Below are 27,792 nucleotides of genomic sequence, written 5' to 3'. Positions count from 1 at the left end.
GTGCATGTGTACATGTGTGTTGTGCATGCATGCACACAGATGTCTACATGTGTGTTTCGTGCACATGTGCATGCACAAGGCACACACGTGTGTGCATGTTGACGTTTGGGTGTGCACATATTGTATATATGTGTGCCTGTGTGTATATGTGTGCAAGTGAACTGAATGTGCGTGCATGCCTGTGTGGTTGTATGTGGATGTGTGTATGAATGGCATGTGCACCTGTGTGTGTGCATATGCCCATGTGTGCGTGTGTGTGCCTGTGGATGTGCACACGCCTGTGTGTGCCTGTGGTGTGCACGTGTCTGGTGTGCACGTGCCTGTGTGTGCATGTGCCTTTGTGTGTGTGCCACCGTGGTGCGCATGTGCCTGTGTGTGCCTGTGGGTGTGCACGTGCCTGTGGTGCGCATGTTCCTGTGTGTGCCTGTGGGTGTGCACATGCCTGTGGTGCGCATGTGCCTGTGTGTGCGTGTGTGTCTGTGGTGTACATGTGCCTGTGGTATGCACATGCCTGTGGTGTGCACGTGCCTGTGTGTGCCTGTGGGTGTGCACGTCTGTGGTGTACACGTGCCCGTGGTGCACATGTGCCTGTGTGTGCCTGTGGGTGTGCACGTGCCTGTGGTGCGCATGTGCCTGTGTGTGCGTGTCTGTGGTGTGCACGTCTTTGTGTGCGTGTGGTGTGCATGTGCCTGTGTGTGCATGTGCCTTTGTGTGTGTGCCTGTGGTGCGCGTGTGCCTGTGTGTGCGTGTGTGTCTGTGGTGTGCACGTCTTTGTGTGCGTGTGTGTGCCTGTGGATGTGCACATGCCTGTGTGTGCGTGTGGTGTGCACGTGCCTGTGTGTGCATGTGCCTTTGTGTGTGTGTGCCTGTGGTGCGCATGTGCCTGTGTGGGTGTGCATGTGTGTGCCTGTGGGTGTGCATGTGTGTGCCTGTGGGTGTGCACATGTCTGTGGTGTACACGTGCCTGTGGTGCGCATGTGCCTGTGTGGGTGGATTCTGAAGGCACGAAACTGTTCACCCTGGTGCTGCTTTTCCCAACCTTCGTATTGTTGTTGCTTCAACCCTGTGGTGTGAAGCCTGGCGACTTGAGAGGAGAATTGCAGTCACACTTCTTGCAGCAATCTGGCTGCTCATTTCTGTGTCCACCCATCTGTCTAATAACATCTCCTGGGCATCTGCCATGTGCTGGGGCAGGGGCCCAAAGGTGAAACAGGCACATGCTGTCAGAACACTCAGCCAGGCTTGGCAGTGAGACCACATGGTGACTGTAGCTCAAGGCCAGGGCATTTCTGAGGAAGGAGAGGCCATGTCCGGCCTGAAGAATGAGAGGAGGTGCCATTTGAGCTGAACTTAAGGGAATAGGAAGGATTGAGCACTAGAGAAATAGGATGGATTGAGCTGGGGATGGGAGGTGGGGCAGAGGGAAGAGGGAGGCCAGGTGGCTTCTGTCAGGCTGGAGAGGAGAGTGCATTGCAGAGGGGCTGCAAGGAAGGCTGAGACCATTTGAGAAAGGCATTGAAATTGGTTAAACAAGTCGCTTTGATTTTGCTTTATAGACAGTGGGTACAGTCCTTGAATCGAGGAGTGATGGTGTCAGGCCCACACTTTTCACCTGGGCTTGATGGGCAGGGACAGTTGGGGAGGGTGGGAGGTCTCACGTGTGTCCAGCCCCCCGTGGTGGTCCCTTGGCTGCAACAACCTTAGCAAACATCTTTGGTGAGGCCGAGGTGGGGCTTCCTGTTTCTTCCCTTTTACAGAAGGAAATTCAACATGATTTGGAGCTGATTGGACCGAGGGGGCTACACTGTAGGAGAGAGGAGCATTGGTGGTGATCCAAGGATGCCAGCCTACGATGAGAGGAGGTCCTTAGCTGGACCAGGGCTTCCAGGGGAGGACACAGAGTGTTCAGGGAGACAGGGTCAGTCAGGAGGCAAATGGGTATGGGCCTCTGAGGTTGCTGTGATAGAGAAGCAGACCTGCCTTGCTGTGGTGGTGAGAAAGCCAGGCGTCAGAGGGTTTGGCTGACCTGGGAGGCCCAGGGAGCATCGTCACTCAGGGAGTGAGAGGAAGAGCTGACCGAGAGGGAGGGGCAGGGCAGTGTTCTGTGTGGAGCGGCTCCTGCACACATCGGGCTCTGGAAATTTCGCTGGGGTTGCCACACCTCCCGGGGAGCTCCAAGCCCCAGTACCCCAGCGAGGTGCCACCTGTCCAGTGCACCCCTCACCTCCGCCGCCACGCCTGCGCGAGGTCGGTCTTCCCATCACAGGCTGGGCGGGCGGGAGGGTCGGGCTCCATCCTGCCTTTGTTGCCATAACCTGTGACATTTCCTTTCCAGTTGCCGGATTCATTATAAGGATATGTACAGTTTGTTGCGTTGTATTGCGCCACCCGTTGGCTTAGGGAAGAACTGCCCTCGTAGGTTGGCCTACAAGGTTTGCAACTTCAGAGCCTCCATCCAACATACTTCCCTGCCCGAAACGCACACAGCACACACTCCCTGCCTGGTTTGGGAATGACGACGCCTCACCTTTCTTTCCTCCTGTCCTGCCCCGCACTCCAGCCTCCTGGACGCTTTGGTTCCCTGTCTAATCTCCCCTGACCCTTCTAGCTGGCTGGGGACAGGCAGCCTTTTGAGAGTGCACAGAAAGCTTTCTGGCTGGGATCAGCTAGCTGGGTGGGAGATGGGGGCTAGGTCCCTCCTGCATCAAGGAAGCAGCCGACTTGCCCGGTTTTTCCTCCGAGCTCTTGAGAGTGAGCTGATGGTCAGGCCAAAGGCCGAGGGCCCCAGAGGAAGGGAGCACGGGCACAGGCCTCCCAGGAGCAGCTGTCCTCTGGGTCGGAAGAGCCCAGTAACCCAGTGGCTCTCCAGTCCCTGGGGGAGGAAAGGGCAGAGGCAGAGTGGGGGCCAAAGACAAGCCGTCCTGCTTTGCCTCTGGAGTGATGCGCTCAGCTCAGCCAAGGAGCCCCTGGTCTGGAACCGTGGGAGGAGGGCAAGGCCCCAGAGCAGATCCATCTGCCAGGAAGAGGCTGTCCCCTTTCTCTCCTGGGCCACGTGAATCTGGCTGTGTCTCTAGGACCCCAAGCCCACAGGCAGGTGTCCCAGGGTTGGAGGTAGGCCCCAGGCCTCGTGGCCTCTCTACTTGGGAAGACTCTGTCATCGGAGCCTTTAGGTTCCTAGATCCTGCAACCTGCCCCTTTGCTGTCAGAGCTGGTGCAAGGTGGCCACCTTGCCATGTCCTGCCAGCTCCTACCCCCTCCCGCAGTCTCCCATTTCCCACCCAGCCCTGAGCCCCAGCAGCAGCCCTGCCCTGGGCTGGCCTCGGGCGTCTCTGGGCTTGAAGCAGGACTTGCCCCAAGGTTAGGTTTTGGCTGTACAGCTTCAGGGCTCCCTCTTCAGTTTTCTGGTTTGTTTCAGATCTTCTCCACCTTTTTAGCCTCTAGCTTCACTTGGAAGCAAATCTGACCGTGAGGAAAGCTGATGTCTCTGCCGTGGTTCTCAGCCACTGCCTCATCTGCCACCTGACCCTGCCTGCCAGCTCTTCTGGCAGGGTGGACCAGCTCTTTTCTGATTGGCATTCACTGTGATTTTTAAAAGAGTAAAATCAGAAATTATCAACCCAAAGCCGCCCCGATGCAGCCCTTCCTCACCCCTCCATGTTCATTAGCTCAGACGCCACCCCCGCCCACTGCCCCGCGTGGGGCTGGAGTGAGGAGGTGAGGCTCGGGGGTGGGGGGCCAGGAGGGGGTCAAGCCAAGCAGAGAAATCCCTCATTTTACTTATTTTGATTTTGGGCTTTGAATCCGACACTTTGATTAACTGGCTCTGTTTTCTTGTCTGCTTCCTCCCTGCCCCCACCCCGCTCCCCTCCCCGCTCCCCTCCTGCTGCCGCTCCTCCTGTGGACCACCCCACTGTGCCCTGGCCTCGCTGGGACGGGTTTCCAGTGGGCGCATCAGTTACAATGACATGTTTGAGATGCTGAAACACATGTCCCCGCCTCTGGGGCTGGGGAAGAAATGCCCTGCTCGAGTTGCTTACAAGGTAGACCCTGACCCTGCAACCCGCCCCCCAGGAGGCTGTGTGTGCTTGCTGAGGGGTGCTTGCTGGCTCTCCCAGCTCCTCTCCCTTTCAGGGTGCCCGGCTGTCTGTCTGCCGCTCTGCTGTGCGCCCCCGGCCGCCTCACTGTGTCTTTCTCTTCAGCCCCATCCCAGCTTCCTTCCCAGACAGAGGGATGTGGCCACCATGATGTCTCACTGGCCTCTTGTCCCCACAACCTGAGCTGCCCCCTTTGAGAGCCCCCTGGAGGCTCAGGAAGACAGAACTAGACCCTCCTCCCTGCCTTTTCTCCCTCCCTTCCTTTCCTAGGAATGAGGGGACAGACCACTTGTTTGACAGAGATTGTTTTTGTTCTGGGCTCAGAACAAAGCCCTAAGCCCCTGGTATGGATGGAGCTGTCCAGCCCTCTGGGTCTGGCCCTGGGGGCAAGTGGGGCCTGCAGGGCCTCTGGTGCTTCTGTACAACCCCCTCCCCAGCTCAGCAAGTGCAGAGGCTCCCTGGGCCCAGGCTGCAGTCTCCAGGGACTTTCTAGGCTCCATGGTGGGGAAGAGGCACTGTGGCATTGAGAAGGAAAGGGGTGCTGGGGAGAGGCATCTTGCTATTATTCCTGGGGCCTCAGAGGGCTGCTGGAGGATGGGGATGGCCTCGGGGCCCAGGAGTCATGGGATGCTGAGTTGCCAAGAAGGGGGTAAATCGAGGGATGCCTCCAGGCCTCCCTCCTGGGTGGGCAAGCAGGTCACATGGCCCAGCCCTAAAACTGTTCCATCTGCCCAGCTGTCCCCAGTCCCACCTCATACCCTCCATGTGTAAGCACCTTCGTTCCCCCAGCCCCAACCCACCTACTCAAGAGCCCTCCTGAGGCCCCCACTGCTCTCCGGCAAACGGCCTGTGGTTCAGCCAGCACGTGCCTAGAGCTTTCCTGATCCTCCCTGAGGAAGACTTTCCTGAGTCTGTCTGAGGAAGCTTCCTGCCAGAGCTTTCATCTCTGGTGCTGTGGACAGCTGTTGTCCACACTGTCTCTGTGCCCTGACTCTAGGTCTTTGTCACCCGACTCAGTGCAGCCTGTGGGAGCCAAGTGGCTCCTCCAAGCCATCCTCAGCCCCTGCCCTGCCCCTGCATTGTGCCTGCCTGGGGGTTCTGCATGCAAGGCTGTAGCTTTGTCCCCAGGAAGGAGAGCTCTGTCCACACTTGGCGCCGGGGCGAGCAGGCAGGGCCATGACGGAGCAGCCTTTGGAGCCCCACCCAGCTGTGCTGGCTGACTCCAAGGTTCTGGGCATGGAGAGACCAAGGGAGGCCTCAGGGTGGGGGCAGAAGGGCCAGATGAGCTGAGGAGGGCTCAGGAGATGCCCAGAGCACTGCACCCTGGAGGGCCCAGGGCAGAGACACCTGTTTGTTTGCCCTGGCCTTGCCTCTTGGCTTCTTCCTGAGATTCTTGGCCCTTTGGGGCCTGGAGTGGGCTGATGGCACCCCTGGGGAGGGCAGCCCTCCAGTGCCCTGGGCAGAGCTCTTCCTTCTTGGAAATCACCTGCCTGCTCTGCCCTCACTGCTATCCCCAACGCCCCCCAACGCCTGCCCTCTGGGAGAGGAATTCCTTGGCCTCTCACACCGCCATTCATGCTGGTCTGCAGGGATGCCATTCTCTGGGAAGCAGTTTACTCCTGTTGTGCTGCACACACATGCTGTGCAAAGCCCTGGGACTAGGACTGGACGTGGCAAGTGGGGCTTTGCCAGCATTCGGGGCCAGAGTCAGGCTCATGTCTCCAGCCTGGCTTGCATCCACACCCCACTAGCTGTTAGGCTGAGGACTCTGGATTTGGGGCCATGATGCTAGGGGCAGGGCTGTATGGCCCTCCCTAGAGAAGGGGCTGCTCTGCCACAGGTTGCAGGCTTGGGCAAGGACAGGCAGACCCTGGGGAGGAGCTCCTGTCTCTAGCTGGACAGTGCTCCTGGGGCTCCACTTGGCCAGCTCCTTGCTCCCCACGCTGAAAATATTCCAGGACACTTGAGATGCATTTCCTTCTTGAGGCCTCTTCAGTTCTTAGAGCCTGGGTCTCTGGGCAGCACTGGCTGGGGCCAGAGGACTGTGGTGCAGACACGAGCTCGTCTCCAGCTGTTCTGTCCCTGAAAACTGGCAACAGGCTGTCCACCTGAGAGGGAGACGGAGCAGAGCTGCAGGACACTGCCCCAGCCCACTCTGAAGTGTAGCAGCCTCAGCCTGCAGCCCTGGGCAGTCCCATCTGTTCCTGTCCTTCCAGCAGCAGGAGCTGCCTTGCACAGAGATGGGCTCTGCCTTTTAGTGACATCGAGCATCTCTCCCAGGCCTCATGCTGGGTGGTGAGAGGCAGAAGCCTCACTGGACCTGAGCTAAAACCAGGATGTCACCTGTAGAGGCCCCCACTGGGAGCTGGGCCCCAGAGAGGCACCCTGGACCACCTACTCCTTGTCCAGATGATCGAAGTGGTGGGAGGAGAAGATGGGGGTGGGCAGAGCAATGAGCACAGGGACCTCTTCTGTCTGTGGCTGCTGCTCCTCCTCCCCAGCCAAGGCTACACTCCTACATTCAGCCACAGGCAGGGGTCCCTCAGGGTGAGGAGGTGGCTGTGCTTTCAGAGGGATCAAGGCTCCAGTCTTTACCTGGAGTTCTACTTTTCTGCAGCCAGGAGGGTCCTCAGCTAGATTTGTGGGGCGGGGAGTCCAGGGGAGAGTGTGAATGCTGGCAAAACTCCCACCCGCCCCACCTCACTCAGGCCTAGGCACCTGCAGGCACCACCACTGGGATGCCCAGCCCAGCCTCCAGGGACCCCATCATTGCGTAGTCTTGGGGTGGGGGGTGACCCCAGCAGGCCTGGCCCTGACTGGCCCTGCTTGTCCCTAGCGCCTGGTTCGCATGAACATGCCCATCTCCAACGAGGACATGACTGTTCACTTCACGTCCACGCTGATGGCCCTCATCCGGACGGCACTGGAGATCAAGCTGGCCCCAGGTGAGCAAGGCAGCCTCGGAAGGAGGGCCCTGGACCCAGGGATGTGCACCTCCGCCCTCAGTGTCAGTCCCAGGAGGACACGCAGGGAGGAGGGTGAGGGGCCAGCTGTGTCTGGAGGGGTCTGAGGACAGCTGCACAGGATGCCCACCCTGGGGCACTGGCTTTTTCGCCTGGTGACCGTCTGCACATTAGCACTGCAATGATCCCATTTTCAGGTAAGGAAACTGAGGCATGGTGAGATTTCATAAATTGCCCAGGTAATTCAGAGCCAGCTGGTGGTGGAACCAGGACACAGCCTGGTCAAGCCTCACCACAGCCAGCGCCCTCCCTGGGGACGAGCCTGCATGCCCTTGGCCCCCTCCCATAGTGAGCCCATCCGGTCTTTCCCTGATCTGATGGACAGAACCACAGAGCGATGCCAAAGCAAGGAGAGAAGGAGGGCAACACACTACAGAGTGTGTTCTTCCCCACGTGCACCTTCCCCACCACAGAGGAGATTACAGCCCCAGAGGGCCCTGCCCCACCCCCACCCCCCTGCGTCTGCCCCATCTCCTGCTTTGTGCACCAAGCCCCACTTACGTCTCCCCAAGGATGCCATAGTGGCAATGCCATACTGTTTCTTGCCCTGCCAGTTTTTCTGTCTACTGGATTATTTGTGTCAGCATATAAACACCCGATTATTTCCTCCATCTTTAAAAAGTTCTCCGCTGGGCGCGGTGGCTCATGCCTGTAATCCCAGCACTTTGGGAGGCCAAGGTGGGCGGATCACGAGGTCAGGAGATGGACACCATCCTGGTCAACATGGTGAAACCCCGTCTCTACTAAAAATACAAAAATTAGGTGGGCGTGGTGGTGGCACGTGCCTGTATTCCTAGCTATTCAGGAGGCTGAGGCAGGCTTGAACCTGGGAGGCGGAGGTTGCAGTGAGCTGAGATTGTACCACGGCACTCCAGCCTGGTGACAGAGCAAGACTCCGTCTCGAAAACAACCAAAAAAGTTATCTTCCCCTCTGTCGACTTCCCTATTCTCTCCTTTCTAATGCCCTGCTCTTGAGAGGTTGTCTCTGATTTCCCTTTCCCACATGCTGGGGGCTCTTCCCAGCTTCACCAGAGCTGCCCTTGGGGTCTCCAGGCCTCCACGTTGCTCGACTCAAAGGCTGAGGCACATCCCCAGCTCATGGCCGTTTCTCCATTTGCATTTTCTTCTCTTTGAACCTTTTTTATCTGTTTCTCTGATCCCACAAACTTTGGGTGTGCCTTTGTGCCATGGAATGTTCTCTCTACACTCACTCCTTTATCATCTCACCTATTCCCATGGCTTTAGATAACATGAATCCAATTTTGTATTTTTAGCCCTGACTTCTCTCCTGAACTTCAAATTTTCCCCCACAGCCTTCCCTATCTCAGTCAATGCTTAAGCCGAAACCTTAGAAGTCATCTTATTTTATTTATTTATTTATTTATTTATGATAGGGTCTCACTGTGTCACCCAGGCTGGAGTGCAGTGGTGCAGTCACGGCTCACTGCAGCCTCCACCTCCCAGGCTCAAGTGATCCTCCTGCCTTGGCCTCCCAAAGTGCTGGGATTGCAGGCACCACTCCTCCCTACTAGTTTTTGTATATTTTTTAGAGATGGGGGTTCACTGTGTTGCACAGGCTGAGGATCATCCTTTTCTCCTCCTTCCTTATCCCATTTCTGATTCCTGCCTTCTCTTTCATATTTTCTTGACTCTGTCTTTAAAATATATCCAAAATGTGGCCACTCCTCTCCCTTCCCCCATTGCCGCCTCCTCTGGCTCTCAGCTGTTGCTGCAGCAGCTTCTAATTCATCCACTTCTGCCCTTGGCCCCTTCTGTCTGCCTTCAACACAACAGCCAGAGTGATCAGGTTAAAAAAAAAGACTAATGGCCGGGCGCAGTGGCTCGCGTCTGTAGTCCTAGCACTTTGGGAGGCCAAGGCAGGCAGATTGCCTGAGCTCAGAAGTTCAAGACCAGCCTGGACAATACAGTGAAACCCCGTCTCTACTAAAATACAAAAAATTAGCCAGGTGTGGCGATGTGTGCCTGTAGTCTCGGCTACACGGGAGGCTGAGGTAAGAGAATCGCTTGAACTTGGGAGGAGGAAGTTGCAGTGAGCCGAGATCGTGCCACTACACTCCAGCCTGGGCGACACAGCGAGACCCCATCTCTAAAAAAAAAAAAAAAAAGGCCAGGCGCCCCCGGTGGCTCACGCCTGTAATCCCAACACTTTGGGAGGCTGAGGCAGGCCGATCACGAGGTCAGGAGACGGAGACCATCCTGGCTCACACAGTGAAACCCCGTCTCTACTAAAAATACAAAAAATTAGCCGGGCGTGGTGGCGGGTGCCTATAGTCCCAGCTACTCGGGAGGCTGAGGCAGGAGAATGGCGTGAACCCGGGAGGCAGAGCTTGCAGTGAGCCGAGATTGCGCCACTGCACTCCAGTCTGGGTGACAGAGCGAGACTCTGTCTCAAAAAAAAAAAAAAAAAAAAAAAAAGAATAGATAACCTTCAGTTTCAACACCAGAGGACAAAAAAAAAAAAAAAAAAAAAAGAGATAACCAGGCCAGGTGCCCTGGCTTATGCCTGTAATCCCAGCAGTTTTTGAGGTTGAGGGAGGAGGATCACTTGAGCTCAGGAGTTTGAGACCAGTCTGGGCAACACAGGGGAGCCCCTGGCTCTACAAAATATTAAAAAATTAGCTGAATGTGGTGGTGAACGCCTGTGCTCCCAGCTGCTTGGGGAGGCTGAGGTAGGAGGAATGAGCTGTGATGGTGCCACTGCACTATAGCCTGGGCAACAGAGTGAAACCCCATCTCAAAAAAAAAAAAAAAAAAGCAAAAGCTTCATAATACCATATATATTAAATAAATTAAGTTTAGAGTGGAAAAACCTTCCAAGAAAGACAATCCCAGGTCCAAATGGCTTCTTTATTGAAGTCTACCAACTGTGTAAGGAAGAAATAATGCCAATTCTGTATAGACTCTTCCAAAAAGTGGAAAAAGGGAATATTTTCCAACTTATTTTATTTTTAGAGGCCAGCTTTGCTCTGATACCAAAACTAGACAAAGACATGACCAGAAAAGAAAACTACAGACGAATATCCCTTATAAACATAGATTTTTTAAAATCTTCAACATAATCTTTCAGCAAACTGAATTTTTTTTTTTTTTTTTGAGACAGAGTCTCACTCTGTTGCCCAGGCTGGAGTGCAGTGGCGCGATCTCGGCTCACTAAAAGCTCTGCCTCCTGGGTTCATGCCATTCTCCTGCCTCAGCCTCCCGAGTAGCTGGGACTACAGGTGCACGCCACCATGCCTGGCTAACTTTTTTGTATTTTTAGTAGAGACAGGGTTTCACCGTGTTAGCCAGGATGGTCTCCATCTCCTGACCTCGTGATCCGCCCGTCTCAGCCTCCTCCCAAAGTGCTGGGATTACAGGCGTGAGCCACCGCACCCGGCCAAACTGAATATATTTTAAAAGATAATATATGATGACACAAGTGGGGTTTACCCCAGGATAAGTTAGGTTCAGTGTTTGAAAATCCAGTTTACTGTATCAAAGAAGGAAAAGTATATGATTATCTCAATAGATACAGAAAAAGCATTTGACAAAATTCAACATCCATTCATGATTTTTAAAATTTTACATAAAGTAGGAATTAAGGAAAGCTTCATCAATCATGTATCATAGACTCACTTATACGGTCAATTGATTTTTAACAAACTTGGAAAGGCAATTAATGGAGAAAAGATCATCTTTTCTACAAATGATGCTGGAGAAATTTAGACAATCCTATACAAAAAGAGACATTCTTGACATGCTGTTTTAGCTTGCTCGGGCTGCCACAAGAAAATGCCGCAGCTTAGACAAAAGAAATGTATTTCTCACAGTTCTGGAAGCCAGAAGTCCAAGAGTTTGTGTTTGTGAGGTGGGTGTCACTCTTAGGCCTCTTCTCTTGGCTGGTAAACAGCCATGGTCCTGCTGTGTCCTCAAACAGACTTTGCTCTGTGTGTGCAGGGAGAGAAAAAGAGCAAGTGGATTTCCAGGTGTCTCCTATGAGACCACTGATTCTGTGGATCAGGGCCCCACAGGAACTCCTTGAACTGATCACCTCCTTACAGGCCCTGTCACCAAATACAGTCACATCTGGGGCTTAGGGCTTCTACATGTAGACTGGAGTTGGGGACAGCTTGATCCATAGCACATACCTTTTACCCTGTACAAAAAATAACTTGAAATGGATTGTGGACAGAAATGTAAAATCTAAAATTATGAAACCTGTATAGAAAACACAAGGCCAGGTGTTGGTGGCTCACGCCTGTAATTCCAACACTTTGGGAGGCCAAAGCAGGCGGATCACCTGAGGTCATGAGTTTGAGACCAACTTGGCCAACATGGTGAAACCCATCCCTACTAAAAAAAGCTGGGCCTGCTGGTGTGCACCTGTAGTCCCTGGGAGGCTGAGGCAGGAAAATTGCTTGAACCTGGGAGTCGGAGGTTGCAGTGAGCCAAGATAATGCCACTGTACTCCAGCCTTGGTGACAGACCGAGATTCCATCTCAAATGGAAAAAATCGATAAATTGAACTACAGCAAAACTTCTGCTATATGATATATATACATATATATATATATATATTTGAGACAGAGTCTTGCTCTGTTGCCCAGGCTGCAGTGCAGTGGTGCAATCTCAGCTCACTGCAGCCTCTGCCTCCTGGGTTCAAACGATTCCCCTGCCTCAGCCTCCCAAGTAGCTGGGATTACAGGCACATTTCAACACACACAACTAATTTTTGTATTTTTAGTAGAGACGGGGTTTCACCATGTTGGCCAGGCTGGTCTTGAACTCCTGACCTCAAATGATCCACTTGCCTTGGCCTCCCATAGTGCTGGAATTACAGGCGTGAGCCACTGTGCCCCACCACAAAAGATATTTTTAAAAATGAGGCCAAGTGCAGTGGCTTGTACCTGCAATCCCAGCTTTGATTAACTTTGAGAGAAAAGGTGGGAAGATTGCTGGAATCCAGGAGTTCAAGACCAGCCTGGACAACAAAGTGAGGCTCTGTCTCTACAAAAAATAATTTTAAAAAATCAGCTGGGCATGGTGGCGCATGCCTGTGGTCCCAGCTACTCAGGAGGCTACGGCGGAAGGATTGCTTGAGCCCAGGTGTTCGAGGTTCCAGTGAGTTGTGATCATACTACTGCACTCCAGCCTGGGCAACAGATTGAGACCCTGTCTCAAAACAAAACAAAAAACCAGAATGAAAAGACAAGCCTAAAATTGGAGAACATATTTGCTAAACACATATCTGCTATAGGATTAGTATTCCTAATATATGAAGAACTGTCACAACTCCCTAAGAAAATAACCCAACCAAAACAGACAAAAGATTTGAACAGAAATGTCATCAAAGAAGATATATGGAAGGCAAACAAACACATACAAAAATCCTTGATGTCATTAATCATTAGACAAATCCAGAATTAAAAAAAAAAAAACCACAACGAGATTACACTCCAGTCTACTGTAGTTGCCAAAATGCTTTTCAGAATGACAATACTTAGTGCTGAGAGGTCAGAGCAACTGGAATTCTACATGTTCCCGGTGGGAAAAGAAAATGGTGCAGCCCCTTAGACAGTTTGCAGTTACTTCTATGGTCCAGCCATTGCACTTAGGAAATGAAAACATACATCCACACAATCTATGTGCAAATGTTTACAGCTTTATTCAAAATTGCCCCAAACTGTAAACAACTCATATGTCCATCAATTGGCAATGGATAAACAAATGGTGCATTCATACAATTAAAGAATACTCAGGAGTAAAAGGAAACACGCTACTGTTGCGTGTGGCAATGTGTATGACTCTCACATGCACCACACTGTGTGAAAGAAGCCAGATTCAAAGGCCAGTGTGCTGTATGATGCCATTGGCGTGACATTCTGGAGCAAAACTATAGGGACCCAAAACACATCAGTGGTGGCAGAGGCTGCCAATAGGACTAGGGGTTGACTCAAGGGGGCACAGAGGAATTTGGGAGTGATGCAGCTGTTGCATACCTTGACGGTGGTGCTAGGTACATGGGTGTATGAATTCACCAAAGTTCATAGGAAATGAAAAAGGGTGACTCTCACTGCATGTGAATTGTACCTTAATAAACCTGATGTTTAAGAAAGGTGAATCCAATTATTTTATTCCTCTGCTCAAAACCCTCCACTGCCTTCCCTAACCCTCCTGCCCACCCCCTCCATCCACCCTGCCCCGAGGCCTCCCTGGCCCTTTGGGTGACACAGCAGGGCCAGTGTACTCGGGGGCTCCTTTTACCTTCAGGGCACACAGGCCTCCTTGGGAGACTTTGATGGCCGTCCTGTCCACAGCCGCAGCCCTGCTGATATTCCCCTTCCCCGCTCTGCTCTCCTTGCCTTGGCACTTTGCACTCTCCAGTACACTTTTTTTTTTTTTTTTTTTTACTTATTACTGCTTTATTGGTAGACTAAAGCGTTGTCAACTCCAGAAGGGAAGTTTTTGAGAGTTTTTTGGTAAATATTGTTGAATGAATAGATGAATGGCTGGGGTGCTGCCATCTTCCTCCTAAATCCCCGTTGCCCGTCCCATGCACACACGACCGTGCAGTGCACATGCATGCACACACATGCACATGCACACAGTGCATGCACACACATCGGACACACACGTGTGCACATGAGGTGGTTGCCCTGCTCACCTGCCTCCTCCTCTGGGCAGACTCGCAGCAGGGAGAGCTGTGAGCAGCTTCTGCATCAGCGTTTGTTCCCACTGCACCCTCCTTCCAACACCGTCTGTACCCCATCTCTGCCTACACCATTCATCTCCCCACCTGCACCAGCTCTGCCCCATTGGCGGCTGCAGGGCTGCTCCTAACATCTCTGTCTTTTCCCCTTCCCCACCATCATCCTGGTGCAGCTGGGACAAAGCAGCATCAGTGTGACGCGGAGTTGAGGAAGGAGATTTCCGTTGTGTGGGCCAATCTGCCCCAGAAGACTTTGGACTTGCTGGTACCACCCCATAAGCGTAAGTGTGAGGGTGAGAAATGCCCCCAGCCCCCACCTTTACTGTCCCACCCAGAGTGGCTGGAGGGCTGTGGAGGTGAGGGTGAGGGATGAAGGGCAGGCCACCTTGGAGAGGTGGGCTCACCTCCTCATGAGTCTGCGCTCAGCTCCAACCAAGAGAGCCCTGGGTGGCAGAGGAGCCGCGGAGATGAGCATGGGTTTGTTATGTTGAGCTCCTGGTGTGTGGAATTTATTTTTTTTAAATCCAGAGGAAAGGCAAGAGGGGATCCCACAGGGATGTGAGGGAGTGCGGTGAGATGCCCAACTCCATCTTGTGAGAGACGTGAGGGAGTGTGGGGAGGTGCCCAACTTCATCTTGCGGGAGACGTGAGGGAGCACGGGGAAGTGCCCAACTCCATCTTGGAGAGGTGAGGGAGCATGGGGAGGTGCCCAACTGCATCTCGTGGGAGACGTGAGGGAGCGCAGGGAGGTGCCCAACTCCTTGTGAGAGACGTGAGGGAGCACCGGGAGGTGCCCAACTCCATCTTGGAGAGGTGAGGGAGCACGGAGAGGTGCCCAACTCCATCTTGGAGACGTGAGGGAGCACGGGGAGGTGCCCAACTCCATCTTGTGGGAGACGTGAGGGAGCACGGGGAGGTGCCCAACTCCTCCTTGTGGGAGACGTGAGGGAGCGCGAGGAGGTGCCCAGCTCCTCCTTGTGGGAGACGTGAGGGAGCGCGGGGAGGTGCCCAACTCCTCCTTGTGGGAGACGTGAGGGAGCGCGGGGAGGTGCCCAACTCCTCCTTGTGGGAGACGTGAGGGAGCGCGAGGAGGTGCCCAACTCCTCCTTGTGGGAGACGTGAGGGAGCGCGAGGAGGTGCCCAACTCCTCCTTGTGGGAGACGTGAGGGAGCGCGGGGAGGTGCCCAACTCCTCCTTGTGGGAGACGTGAGGGAGCGCGGGGAGGTGCCCAACTCCTCCTTGTGGGAGACGTGAGGGAGCGCGGGGAGGTGCCCAACTCCTCCTTGTGGGAGACGTGAGGGAGCGCGGGGAGGTGCCCAACTGCATCTTTTGGGAGACGTGAGGGAGCGCGGGGAGGTGCCCAACTCCATCTTATGGGAGACGTGAGGGAGCGCGGGGAGGTGCCCAACTCCTCCTTGTGGGAGACGTGAGGGAGCGCGAGGAGGTGCCCAACTCCTCCTTGTGGGAGACGTGAGGGAGCGCGAGGAGGTGCCCAACTCCTCCTTGTGGGAGACGTGAGGGAGCGCGGGGAGGTGCCCAACTCCTCCTTGTGGGAGACGTGAGGGAGCGCGGGGAGGTGCCCAACTCCTCCTTGTGGGAGACGTGAGGGAGCGCGGGGAGGTGCCCAACTCCTCCTTGTGGGAGACGTGAGGGAGCGCGGGGAGGTGCCCAACTGCATCTTTTGGGAGACGTGAGGGAGCGCCGGGAGGTGCCCAGCTGCATCTTGTGGGAGACGTGAGGGAGCGCGGGGAGGTGCCCAACTCCATCTTTTGGGAGACGTGAGGGAGCGCGAGGAGGTGCCCAACTCCTCCTTGTGGGAGACGTGAGGGAGTGCTGGGAGGTGCCCAACTCCATCTTTTGGGAGACGTGAGGGAGCACCGGGAGGTGCCCAACTCCATCTTTTGGGAGACGTGAGGGAGCGCCGGGAGGTGCCCAACTCCATCTTGCTTTCTGGGGAGGAAACACAGGAAGGGCCCTGCATTAAGCAGGTGGGGATAGCCTCAGCCCGGCCTTGAGAGGCCTCAGGAGGAGTCAGGGCAGCCAGGAGGGCCAGGTCAGCATCTGGAGGAGCCCTAGGTAGGCCAAACTCCTGGTGGCCGAGCCCCTTGTTCTGCCTGAGAGCCCTCTGTCCCAGTGCATTTCCAGGAGTCCTTGTCGGGGGTGAGGGAGGGGCGGCTGTTTCCTCACCTTACTTCCATCCCTTGTTTCCATGGATCCTCTGCCCCCTTCTCCGAATCTCAACTACTGTGTTCTTTTCCAGCTGATGAGATGACAGTGGGGAAGGTTTATGCAGCTCTGATGATATTCGACTTCTACAAGCAGAACAAAACCACCAGAGACCAGATGCAGCAGGCTCCTGGAGGCCTCTCCCAGGTAGCTGGCGGCCCTCAGTTTTCCAGGAAAACTGTGATGCCTCCGAGGCTCTGGCATCCTTCGGGGGTTTGACGACAGGGGAGATGCACACCATTCTTGGAAAAAGTATCTCAGAAGGAAGATGAAAGATTCTTGCAGCTACCTCTCTGGCCCCCAAAGTCAGAAACTACACACAGCCTTTATGCTTTCCATGAGCTGGTGGTACTGGGCAGCTCCTGACATAGAAAGTCAGCACTCAGGGCCAGAAGATGAGGGCTGGGCTGGGCAGTGTCATGGTTGTTATGGGGTGGAAGAGAAGAAGATGTGAAGACCATTTGAGGAGGATTGTTTGGAGAGGTGAAAGGAGAACTGTTTTCCCTTCACACAGAGAGCAAAGAAATTCAGATAGGTTCAGGATCATTGTCTGTTCTGCTCTTGCCTTTGACTGAGATGATTTGGGGGCCCATCTTCCCGATGTTGTCCTTCCCACACAGCCGTGTCTTCGGTGACCATATGTAGTCTCTCTGCTGGAAAATTGTCTAGGTGTCCAGGGCTTCTGGGGACATTGACCCAGTCCTCAGATGGCGAATATGTGGTGCTCAGGCCACACCTTCCATTCTCACACCTGGGGTAGACATCACTAATCCATGCAGCAGTCTTCCCCAGCCCTGAAATCTCGGAATTTTGCTCAGCCCAACCCTAACCCTAACCCTAACCCTAACTCCTACCAGCCAATTCAAGGTGATGATTAGATGGAATATTGTTGCCACCTGTAATCTGGTCCAATCCCCTAGTTGTGTAGACAGGGAAACTGAGGTTTTGAGAGGTGACATGGCTTTCCTGAAGTCACTGACAGGCAAGGTTTTGAGGAGATGCTGTAAGGGTGCCCTGGCTTGCTTCACTGTTTTGGGCACGTGCTCATATTTAGGGACATATCAGGGAAAGTAAGCAGCCCCTTGCTAAGGGGAAAGAGCCCTTAGGCTGGGCTTGAACATGACCTGGCTTTTGCCCCATGCCACGTGGTCAGAGCAGGTCACAGAGGCCACATTGCAGGCCCATTGGAGCTCTTTCCCTTCCCTTTGCCTCCTTTGCAGATGGGTCCTGTGTCCCTGTTCCACCCTCTGAAGGCCACCGTGGAGCAGACACAGCCGGCTGTGCTCCGAGGAGCCCGGGTTTTCCTTCGACAGAAGAGTTCCACCTCCCTCAGCAATGGCGGGGCCATGTGAGTATCCAGATGTAGGACATAGCTGGACAGGAGGAGGTCCAAAGACAGTAAAGGGGGAAGCAGACATCCCATTTCCTCGACCTCCCTGGCCCTCACTTCCACTGGCCTCTGGGTTCACCAGCTTGGAGGCACCTGAGGGGCATGTCTGCCATCCGACCCTGCACTTGGGCCCTTAGCAACCCTCCAAGGACAGAGAGCCCCCAGGCCACATCTCAGTTCTCAGGGGCTGGCTTTGCTACAGATGCTTGTTGTACTTGCTGCCTGAGAGCAGTCAAGGGCTCTTCCTTTGCTAGGTTTCTGTGGCAGACTTTAAAATCGTTTCCTGTGACATTAGACAGGTGCTTCGTCGAACCCACCTTCCTAACAGCACTTAGACCACCACGTCCCATTCCCAACACACGCACCTGCTTCCCTTTCAGACAAGAGGCCCCTGCCCCTGCTCCTCATCGGCCCTCCGTGCCAGCAGACGCTGAGATTCCACCTCCATCTCCCACCCCTTTCTGTCAATGGCCTTCTACTGCTCTGATCTTTCTAACCCCGTAAGGCACTTTTCCTCTCAGATCTCCACTTTGGTACTGATTTCTGAAGCTGTTATATTTTGTAAAGAAATTGGTAAGGTTCTTTTGTATCACTTAACTCTTGCCACAATATTTCCGGGTAACAAATCACCCAGAAGCAGGTGACTTACAAGAACCATCACTTTTCCCCACTGTGGCCCAGAAAAGTGTGCTCCCAAATCTCAGGACCCAGATCCTGGGGGCTGACTCCCGAGCCCCTGGCAGCTCCCCATTCCCACACTGCTTTCAGCATGCTGTTGAAAACCTTCCTTGCATTTAAAGTCCTGATTCTGACTGTATGTGCAGGTGGGAGGAGATAGTGAGGTGTCTGGGGTTTATCTAAGCCAGGCTTTCAGCAGGAAATTGAGCTTCTGTTATTTCTGTGATGGTAGTTTCTACCTAAATCAATTACAACTCCAAGTCAGAGAGCACCCACTCAGACTGGGTCTGGTGAGGGTATTTATTGAGCCATTTAGTGAGCGGGTTGAGCACACCTCTGGCCTTGGACGTGGTGTTATTTCAGGGTTAGCGGTGCATTAGGAGCCAGCTCCAGTTCTCCTAACCACCCCTCCTCTTAGCACCAGCCTGCCACTGCGGCCGCTCTGTGCCTGGCGCCAGCAGGGGCTGCAGTGCCCCAGACAGCATGGAAGGAGAGCTGCTTGCAACTCTCAGAAGACAAAGGATGGGGCTTCTCAGAAGCCCCAGCAACCACCAGTGTGTCCTTCTGCCATCTCTGCGTCCACTGCTGTGGTCAGGGTGTGGTCCATTTAGACTATCAGGCTCCAGTCTGAGCTCAGAGTGATCAGTGCCACTCAACCTGCATGACTAAGAATGTAGTCTTCAGTGTTTCACTGAATGTGAGAATGAGCACTCACCCGAACACATTCCATGCCAGTTGGGAGACAAGTGATGAGAAATACCAGTGCGGAAGTATCTCTGGGTGGGGCTATTGGGGCAGGCGTATGGGGAGCATGTGTGGGGTGGCCTCCGCCAGAAGGCTGCACCCCAGCAGAGAGCCGAGGGATGGAAGGGCTCATTGTGGCTTGGGGTGGGGGGTCAGAGAAGTAAGGAGGAGCCACCAGCAAGGGACCCCTGAGGGAGGAAGCCCCTAGAGGAGGCAGCCCAAAGAGTCCCGGGCGAGGCCCCCTACCCCCCGTCCCAGCCCGTCCCCTCCATGACAGCTTTGCCCTCATCTGTCCCAGCCTGTCCTCTCCATGACAGCTTCTCTTGCTGTCTGCTGGCATAGGCAGGACTTCTTCAGCTGCTGTCCTAATGCAGGCTGTACACATGCGGCCCCACTCCTTCCCAGGATAGTCCTGTGTGGCAAGGACAACCCCTGCTCCCACTTCACAGATCAGCCTCTTGTCCAGAGGAGCGGGTGACGGACCCAGGCCCCCCTCAGACTTGAGCACTGTGGGCCGTAAGCTGGTGCTCTGCATCCTCTCTGCCACTCTGAATCCCTCCTTGCTCTGACCCTGTTTTGGATCCATGTCCTTTGATGAGGCTTTGCCTGGGTCCAGCGTGCACAGGCCACGTTGGGGCTCTTGTGCCCAAAGGAGGGCTCAGTTCAGTCCAGAACAGGGTGGCCAAACCCCCTGACCTCTGCTGCATGTGGTGGAGACGCCTGGCAGGTTGAAGCACCAGGCTATTGGTAAGGCACCTGCAGTCTCTGACCCTACAGGAATCTGTTTGTCTTCTCTGCCACAGACAAAACCAAGAGAGTGGCATCAAAGAGTCTGTCTCCTGGGGCACTCAAAGGACCCAGGATGCACCCCATGAGGCCAGGCCACCCCTGGAGCGTGGCCACTCCACAGAGATCCCTGTGGGGCGGTCGGGAGCACTGGTGAGCACTCCCGGGGGCTAGTGAGACTGGGTTGGGGGATGTGTGAACAGGGATGGGGGATGTTTGAGACTGGGGTGGGGGACGTGTGAACAGGGATGGGGGATGTTTGAGACTGGGGTGGGGGACGTGTGAACAGGGATGGGGGATTTTGAGACTGGGGTGGGGAACGTGTGAGACTAGGGTGGGGGACATGTGAGACTTGGGTGGGGGATGTGTGAGACCAGGGTGGGGGACGTGTGAGACTGGGGTGGGGGATATGTGAACAGGGATGGGGGGTGTGTGAGACTAGGATGGGGGACGTGTGAACAGCAGTGGGAGTTAGGTGAGACTGAGATGGATTTGGGTGAGACCCCAGTGCCTCATGGAGTGAGTCCGGGGTGGGATCAGATGAGTCCGCGGTGCCTTGTGTGGTGGGACTAGGTGAGTGCTGTATCCACAGGCTGTGGACGTTCAGATGCAGAGCATAACCCGGAGGGGCCCTGATGGGGAGCCCCAGCCTGGGCTGGAGAGCCAGGGTCGAGCGGCCTCCATGCCCCGCCTCGCGGCCGAGACTCAGGTAGGTGGTCTGGGAGGGTCCAGGCCCTGGGCTGGGCAAGTGGGGGGTGGGGAAGTGGGGGTGTGGCTCTGGGCCTCCTACAGGTGAGGAGACCTGGGGTGGAGAGGGCTGAGGTCCACGTGTGGAGCTCTTTGCTGAGGCAGGAGCAGGCACCCCGGGCAGTCCTGTCTGGGCGCCAACAGAGGTGCAGCCTGGATGCCTTCAGCCCCTGAGGCTTCTCCAGAGGGTGGGTCAGGTCCAGTAGAGGACAGCTGTGCCTGTTCTCAGCCTCCTATTAGGGGCCATGGGGCATAGGGGCCCCCACTCTGGCTCAGCCATGTTCTGTTCCTCCTTTCCGGGGCTCTACTCCCTGAGACAACCCCCACTCTCATCCAGAAAATTTCACCGACACCTCAGTCCCCTCTCCCGCCTGTGGTTCTACGGAGGACCCTCCCTGCTCATGGGCAGTCCCTGGACTACTTTTCTACCCAGCTCCTTGCTGGGCTCGCCTCTTTCTGGGACATGCACATTGGATTCAGGAAGAGGAAGCTCTGGCCCCATGTGTTTCCCGGGGGAGGCTCCTTCCACAAGGACACTGGGAGGATCACCCCTCGAAGGCCAATCTGGGAACACTGTGCCCGGACCTCTGAGGCCTCGGAGGGGCTGCAGGGCCTCACCTGCAACATGAGCCTGCTTCAGTTGGCCAAAAGTGACCGGAGCCCCCGTGCCAGCCCTGTCCCTCGGCCGACCTGGGCTGTGGAGCTGTGGATCTGAAGCTTGTCTGTGGCTCGTCTCCCATCCCTCTGCTGTGGCCAGCAAACCCTTTTCCTCTCCTCACTGCCTCTCCTCCCTCTTAGGGTTTTCTCCTCTTCCCACCTGTCCTTCCTCCCTTGTCTCTTTCCCCGCCCAGTGGTACCCTCCTGGGTGCTGCCTGATGGGTGGGTGCAGGCTGAGCCTCCCTGCAGCCTGTGCTGGGGCCTCCTCCTTCACACACGTGATGCATTGGCGGCTGTGGGTGAGTTTACCTGGGAGGGCCTACCCCTCCCAGGTGTCTTCACAGGTCCTGATTCTGGCCGTGGAAGCAGCTCGGGAGCCAGTCCACCCCAGACGCACCAGGCGGAGTGATCCCATTGCAGCCAGCAGAGGCGTCTCTGGTTTCCACTCAGGGTTCTTCCAACCAAGCCAGCCACCTCTCTCTTCCTGGCACGACACATGGGATGGGGTGGGGACTCAGGCACTGTCTGCCCCCAGCCTGCCCTCCTGGGCTACCATCTCAGGCCTGGGTCCTTCTGACTGTGAGACCAGGATGGGGGACGTCTGGGCCTGCTGTCTGGCCTGCTCCACCACCCACTTCCATGCCTGCATCCCCGCTGACCCTGGTGCCTCCCCTAGGCCCACTCTCAGTCCTTTGCCCACCCCTGTCCTTTGCCCACAGCCCGTCACAGATGCCAGCCCCATGAAGCGCTCCATCTCCACGCTGGCCCAGCGGCCCCGTGGGACTCATCTTTGCAGCACCACCCCGGACCGCCCACCCCCTAGCCAGGCGTCGCACCACCACCACCACCGCTGCCACCGCCGCAGGGACAGGAAGCAGAGGTCCCTGGAGAAGGGGCCCAGCCTGTCTGCCGATATGGATGGCGGTGCGTGCGGAGGGGCCCGGGGAGTCCTTCAGGGAGCTATGGCCCGAGTCAGGGGGTCCAAGCAGCCCATGGGGGACCCTCTTCCTTTGTGGGCCTCGTGACCCCATAACCAGCCAGAGCAGGGTGGGACTGAGGCCCAGGCCCTAACCCTCACCCTAGCCTCCCCTGGCACCACCTGAATTCTGTCCTGCTGGCCCCGGGGGTCAGGGGTCCCTGCCTTGGGCCTGGCCGTGCTAACTTCTTCTCTTCCCTGGCCAGCACCAAGCAGTGCTGCGGGGCCGGGGCTGCCCCCGGGAGAGGGGCCTACAGGCTGCCGGCGGGAACGAGAGCGCCGGCAGGAGCGGGGCCGGTCCCAGGAGCGGAGGCAGCCCTCATCCTCCTCCTCGGAGAAGCAGCGCTTCTACTCCTGCGACCGCTTTGGGGGCCGTGAGCCCCCGAAGCCCAAGCCCTCCCTCAGCAGCCACCCAACGTCGCCAACAGCTGGCCAGGAGCCAGGACCCCACCCACAGGTAAGAGGAATAGGTGGGGAGGTCAGGGCCCAGCTGCCTCTCCTCGGCCCAGCACCCCTGTCCCACAGGCTCCTGCCTCTCCCCAGGGCCTCGCTGCTGCCCTTTGTCATTCCCAGCAACCCCAAGGGCCGGGCGCCCCCTCTGTGCCCTGTCCCGGAGCCCACGTCTGCAGCCTACCCCAGCTGTGTTCTCATCAAGCTCCTGCCTGGGTCACCCTGGGACGGTGGTTCTGCGTCCTCATCCACTTTCGGACCTGGGCCCCCAAATACTCACCTCTCTCTCGGTCACTTAACTCTCCTTCCCTGACTGTGGTTGTTGGGCTTTTGTTCTGTCCTTTTCCCTGGCCCCAGCCTGTCCCTTCCCTGCTCTCCCCAACCCCATTCCTGGGCCTGACCCTGACCATCGCCCTCCCCCGCACACAGGTGCCTGTTGCCTCCCTGGCCACCGCAGCCCAGTTCGTCCCCCATTGCCTCCCTCTCTCCTCCCATCCCCCCAGGCACCTGTGTGTGATGTGCTCTGTCTGTTGGTTCGGCTTTTTTTTTTTTTTTTTTTTACCTCTGATTTGTTCTGGTCCATTTTCATGTAGGGCAGTGGTTCCGTGAATGGGAGCCCCTTGCTGTCAACATCTGGTGCTAGCACCCCCGGCCGCGGTGGGCGGAGGCAGCTCCCCCAGACGCCCCTGACTCCCCGCCCCAGCATCACCTACAAGACGGCCAACTCCTCACCCATCCACTTCGCCGGGGCTCAGACCAGCCTCCCTGCCTTCTCCCCAGGCCGGCTCAGCCGTGGGCTTTCCGAACACAACGCCCTGCTGCAGAGAGACCCCCTCAGCCAGCCCCTGGCCCCTGGCTCTCGAATTGGCTCTGACCCTTACCTGGGGCAGCGTCTGGACAGTGAGGCCTCTGTCCACGCCCTGCCTGAGGACACGCTCACTTTCGAGGAGGCTGTGGCCACCAACTCGGGCCGCTCCTCCAGGACTTCCTACGTGTCCTCCCTGACCTCCCAGTCTCACCCTCTCCGCCGCGTGCCCAACGGTTACCACTGCACCCTGGGACTCAGCTCGGGTGGCCGAGCACGGCACAGCTACCACCACCCTGACCAAGACCACTGGTGCTAGCTGCACCGTGACCACTCAGACGCCTGCATGCAGCAGGCGTGTGTTCCAGTGGATGAGTTTTATCATCCACACGGGGCAGCAGGCCCTGGGGGGAGGCCTTGCCCACCTTGGTGAGGCTCCTGCGGCCCCTCCCTCCCCCTCCTCCCCTCTTTTACTCTAGACGACGAATAAAGCCCTGTTAGAGGATGCGGCTCTCTCTGTCCCCTTCCTGTCCTGCCTTCCTGGGTCTCGTACCACACACCAGACCCTAAACCGCAGGCTGCTGTGTGTGGCTGAGAAGGACCCAGGAGTCCAAATCCCGTGTCCTGGGACTCAGCATCCAGCATGGGTGCTTGGAGCCGTTGTGAGGAGCTCTGCGTCCTGTGGGGAGCACCCTTCACGTGGCCGTGCGGCACAGAGAAGCAGGGCCCACCTGAAAGTGCGCCGAGACCTCGGGACGGAGGGGATGGGGAGGGGGACACGGTCGTGGCTTGTGCAGCCCGCCAGTGTCAGTGAATGCTCACTCAGACAAGCTCTGTCCTCCCTGGACACCGTCAGCCCCACAGGAACCGAGCTGGAAAGTGTTCTTGCTGTGGTTGTGATTTTTAATTGCAACACCTCTCATTCTTGTCACTTCTATATACTTGATGTAGAAAAAATGGAAAACCAGAAAAATGGGGAAGGAAATGTTCACATAACTTTAAAAAATCAAACCTGTGAAAGAAAGATGTCAGCTTTTTGCCACGTGTCTTTGTGGCTTATGCGAGGAGACTCCCTGTGCAGCCCTGTCCAGTCCAGGTGGACCCTAGACGGCCCCTGGCTCTGCTGCTCTTGACCAAGTGCCTGACCGCCAGGCCCTCACACCCAGGCTCCTGGGCACTGTGGTGTGAGGCGAGGCCTCGGGATCCATCACCGCAGGATGTTGTGAGAAGTACTCGCAATGGCAGCCAGGTAGCAAGCCCTTGCCAGTGGAGAGCACTGGATGTCATGGTGGCAAACAAGGCAGCCATTTGCTGTCCTCCTCCCACGAGTGGAAGGGGTTTCCAAGGAAGCCACAGGGCAGCTGACCACGTGCTTGTGTGAGGCATTTTCAGTCTGTTCTGCATATGATTCTCAGGGCACACTCTGTGGTGTGTGAAATAGGTTTCCTTCCACATACAGCAGAAGAGAGGCAAAGGCGGGTAGGAAGGAGGAAGATATTGGCTGGGGGCTTGGATGTGGGGCCGTCAGGGCAGGAGGGAGGAAGCCCCAGCTGGAATGAAACTCAGAGCAAGTGACCGAGGGAGGACACGGCTCCTGCCACTGAGGCCAGGCACCTGATGCCCAGCACTGTCCTGGCGCCAGACACAGGGAGCAGGCAGTCAAGTGAGGTCTGACCCCCATGGCCACGCTCAGGACAGAAAGACCATGCTCAGGACACTGTCCAAGGTGCACAAGATGCTGGGAGGTCCCTTGTTTTGTGAAGAAAGGGAGCATTTAGAGCAGTTGATGGTGGTGTGTCCTCCGTGTTCTGAAATTCCAGATGATCTGTGTTGGATTCTTGGCTTCTACCCCATGATTCTCCTCAAAGAAATTGTGTGTGATGCGTGTGTGTGTGTGTGTGTCTGTGTCACAGGAGATGCAGTGCCTGTACAGGTGTGTTCAGTGTGTGGATGTCATTAACCCATAGGGCTATGCAACAAAAGACACATTTAATAGAAGTAAAACACACAAGACCGCTGCCTGGTCTCGGGGTTCAGCATGATTGTGACCAAACCTTTTTATAGAATTTCCTTACCTGAAGGCACAACACTCTGAAACTTTAAAGATAACAGAGTATTTTATTCCAATAGAATAAACCAGGAATCTCAGACTGTGCATGTGATCACTGTGCTCATGTTGCAAAGTAGAAGGATGTGTATTTTGACACTGACGTTTTGTCTCTTGTTCCCCAGCCCCCAGCCCATGTTATCTTGGGTGTCAAATGTGTCCATTCCATGCAGAACCACAGCCATTTCCCCAGGCAGTGTTGGGTCGAGAATCCAGTTTTCTAAACCCACACAGCCTAGCTGGCTTGTCTAGACTCTTCTAGGCATTGGAATTGATGAAAACTACAGGGAGTGGGGAAAGGAGACATTATGTCTTGTTTTCCTGACTTTGGGTTTTGTTTCTCACTGTGTCTTCTCCGGCTATCATATATGTCCCCTGAATCTCATAGTGAGCTGCCAAATTTGAAGTGCATCACCCAGTTGTCTGCATCTGGAACCAGTCAAGCAGTGGCTGTAGTTTGAACAAGTTATGTGTGCATGTAACATATATACATATATACATATATACAAGTATGTGCATGATAATGTATATCTTCGTACTTTTTGATACAATGTATTCATTTGTTAATTTTTAATTATATTTGATATAAATCAAAGGTTTGTTGCAAAACTTTATATTTAAGAAGTGTTAAAAAAAAAAAAAAAGTCCCAACCATGCAACACATCTGGGACCTACTTAAAAAGAAATTCTGTGATTGACTAGTTTGCTGCCTGAGTCATATTTATCAGCCAAACTTTGGATTCTGCTATTGTTTCTACAATGACATTTTGTATGAAGCAAAGTCCTTGAATTAAAATAAAAACTTAGCAAAAAATCAAAAACAAAACCCCACCATGCTGCCACTGGTATATGCAAGGGTGTGGGCCTGGGGTGCACTGCTAGGAGGGGTCAGAAGAAAGTGAGAACTGCAGTTTGTTGTTGTTCTTGTTGTTGTTGTTGTTGTTGTTGTTGTTTTTTGACAGAGTCTTGCTCTTGTTGCCCAGGCTGGAGTGCAGTGAGGCAATCTTGGCTCACTGCAACCTCTACCTCCCGGGTTCAAGTGATTCTCCTGCCCCAGCCTCCCGAGTAGCTGGGATTACAGGTGTACACCACCATACCCATCTAATTTTTGTATTTTTAGTAGTGACAGGGTTTCACCATGTTGGCCAGGCTGGTCTCGAACTCCTGACCTCAAGTGATCCACCCACCTCAGCCTCCCAAAGTGCTGGGATTACAGGCGTGAGCCACCATGCCTGGCCTGCAGTTTGTTTTCAATGCAAGTGTGGGATCAGGTTTTGAGAGTGTGGTGAGGATCAAGGGAGGCACTTGGCAGGAGGAGGCAGATTCAACTTCCCTGGGGATCAGAGTTAGGGTTGGTTAAGATTACAGTGGTGGGTTAGGGTTGGGGTTGGGTAGAGGAGGTTCTGGGAGGCTGTGTGAGTTTGGGGCACAGAGCTCCTCTTAAGGTGCCCCAATAATCATTCACTCTGCTGTTAAAATGTTAGGATATTGCTAGCTACATGCTGATAAGGACAAAGGGGACATTCTTAAGAGAAACCTGGCACCATAAGTACAGATTAGGGCAGAGAAGGACATTCGAAAGAGATAGGCAGGCACAGTAGGTACAGACATGACCACTGTAGGACCTTCCTGGAGTGGCAGGAAGGAGCCCAGCCCCAGCAGTGGAATCACACTGATCACTGCACATATGTGTCAGCCAACAGTGAGGGGGTCCCACAAGCCTAGGTGGGGCAAGTCAGGGATCTAAGGAAGGAGCAGGAAAACCAGACAAAGAAAAGAGGTGGAGACTTGAGGAATGTGAAGAAGTCCAACATAAAACTCCCTGCTCAGGACCCTGGGGCTGTGTTCCTGCAGATCAGCCCCACTTCTCCCTTGAGGCATACTTATTTTTTCTACAATAAGCTCTTTACACTATATTTCTTTTCAATGAAGTTATCTGCCATCTTTGTACTGCCTCTTGGTGAGAATCTTTCTTTCAAGTTAGACAAGAACTGGGACATCAGGTCTCCCCAGTATTAGCTCCATTTCAGTTTGAATTTGCAGAATTGATAGTGCTGAACAACCTGCACTCCAACTTTAAGTGGTGTAGGAAGAGGCCAGCAGGGTCAGACCCTGAAAACAGACCAGCCACGTCTCCCAGGTGGACGCAGCGGGTTCTCCACGAACGTGACTTGGGGATTTAGGGCACTGAGACCGTGCTACCCACCCCCCTTAAAAATCCCTCGTGGCTCCCAGTTGCCCTGAAGGGGAATCAGCACATGCTGGTGGGTGAGAGTTGGGAGCCTGAGTCCAAGTTCCAGCCTGGCCGCTATCGGCTGTGTGACCACTGGCAACTCGCCTAACCTCTCTGGGCCTCACGGGCTCGTTGGAGGATGTGGTGAGAGAATGACTGAGATGAGC

At 55.0% G+C, this 27,792-nt stretch overlaps 1 protein-coding gene across 12 annotated transcripts in view; it reads left to right on the top strand.

Annotated features, from left to right (window-relative positions):
* The window catches only part of CACNA1B (calcium voltage-gated channel subunit alpha1 B), a 248,727-nt gene extending 222,637 nt beyond the window's left edge, over positions 1 to 26,090 (top strand). For 7 of the 12 annotated variants that reach the window (XM_063788039.1, XM_063788036.1, XM_063788040.1 and 4 more), the window contains 10 exons: positions 3,944 to 4,040; positions 6,931 to 7,039; positions 14,000 to 14,107; positions 16,087 to 16,199; positions 17,273 to 17,400; positions 19,668 to 19,803; positions 20,243 to 20,359; positions 21,774 to 21,978; positions 22,237 to 22,487; positions 23,074 to 26,090. In XM_063788039.1, the coding sequence (XP_063644109.1) occupies positions 3,944 to 4,040; positions 6,931 to 7,039; positions 14,000 to 14,107; positions 16,087 to 16,199; positions 17,273 to 17,400; positions 19,668 to 19,803; positions 20,243 to 20,359; positions 21,774 to 21,978; positions 22,237 to 22,487; positions 23,074 to 23,604 (1,795 nt within the window). In that variant the 3' untranslated portion in view covers positions 23,605 to 26,090. The other 5 variants (XM_063788042.1, XR_010148796.1, XM_063788044.1 and 2 more) reach the window with 5 other exon arrangements.
* The last annotated feature ends 1,702 nt before the right edge of the window (positions 26,091 to 27,792 follow it).

Source organism: Pan troglodytes, chromosome 11, assembly GCF_028858775.2.
Source record: "Pan troglodytes isolate AG18354 chromosome 11, NHGRI_mPanTro3-v2.0_pri, whole genome shotgun sequence".
NCBI classification, from domain to species: Eukaryota; Metazoa; Chordata; class Mammalia; order Primates; family Hominidae; genus Pan; species Pan troglodytes.
This window is presented reverse-complemented; position numbering and strand designations above follow the sequence as displayed.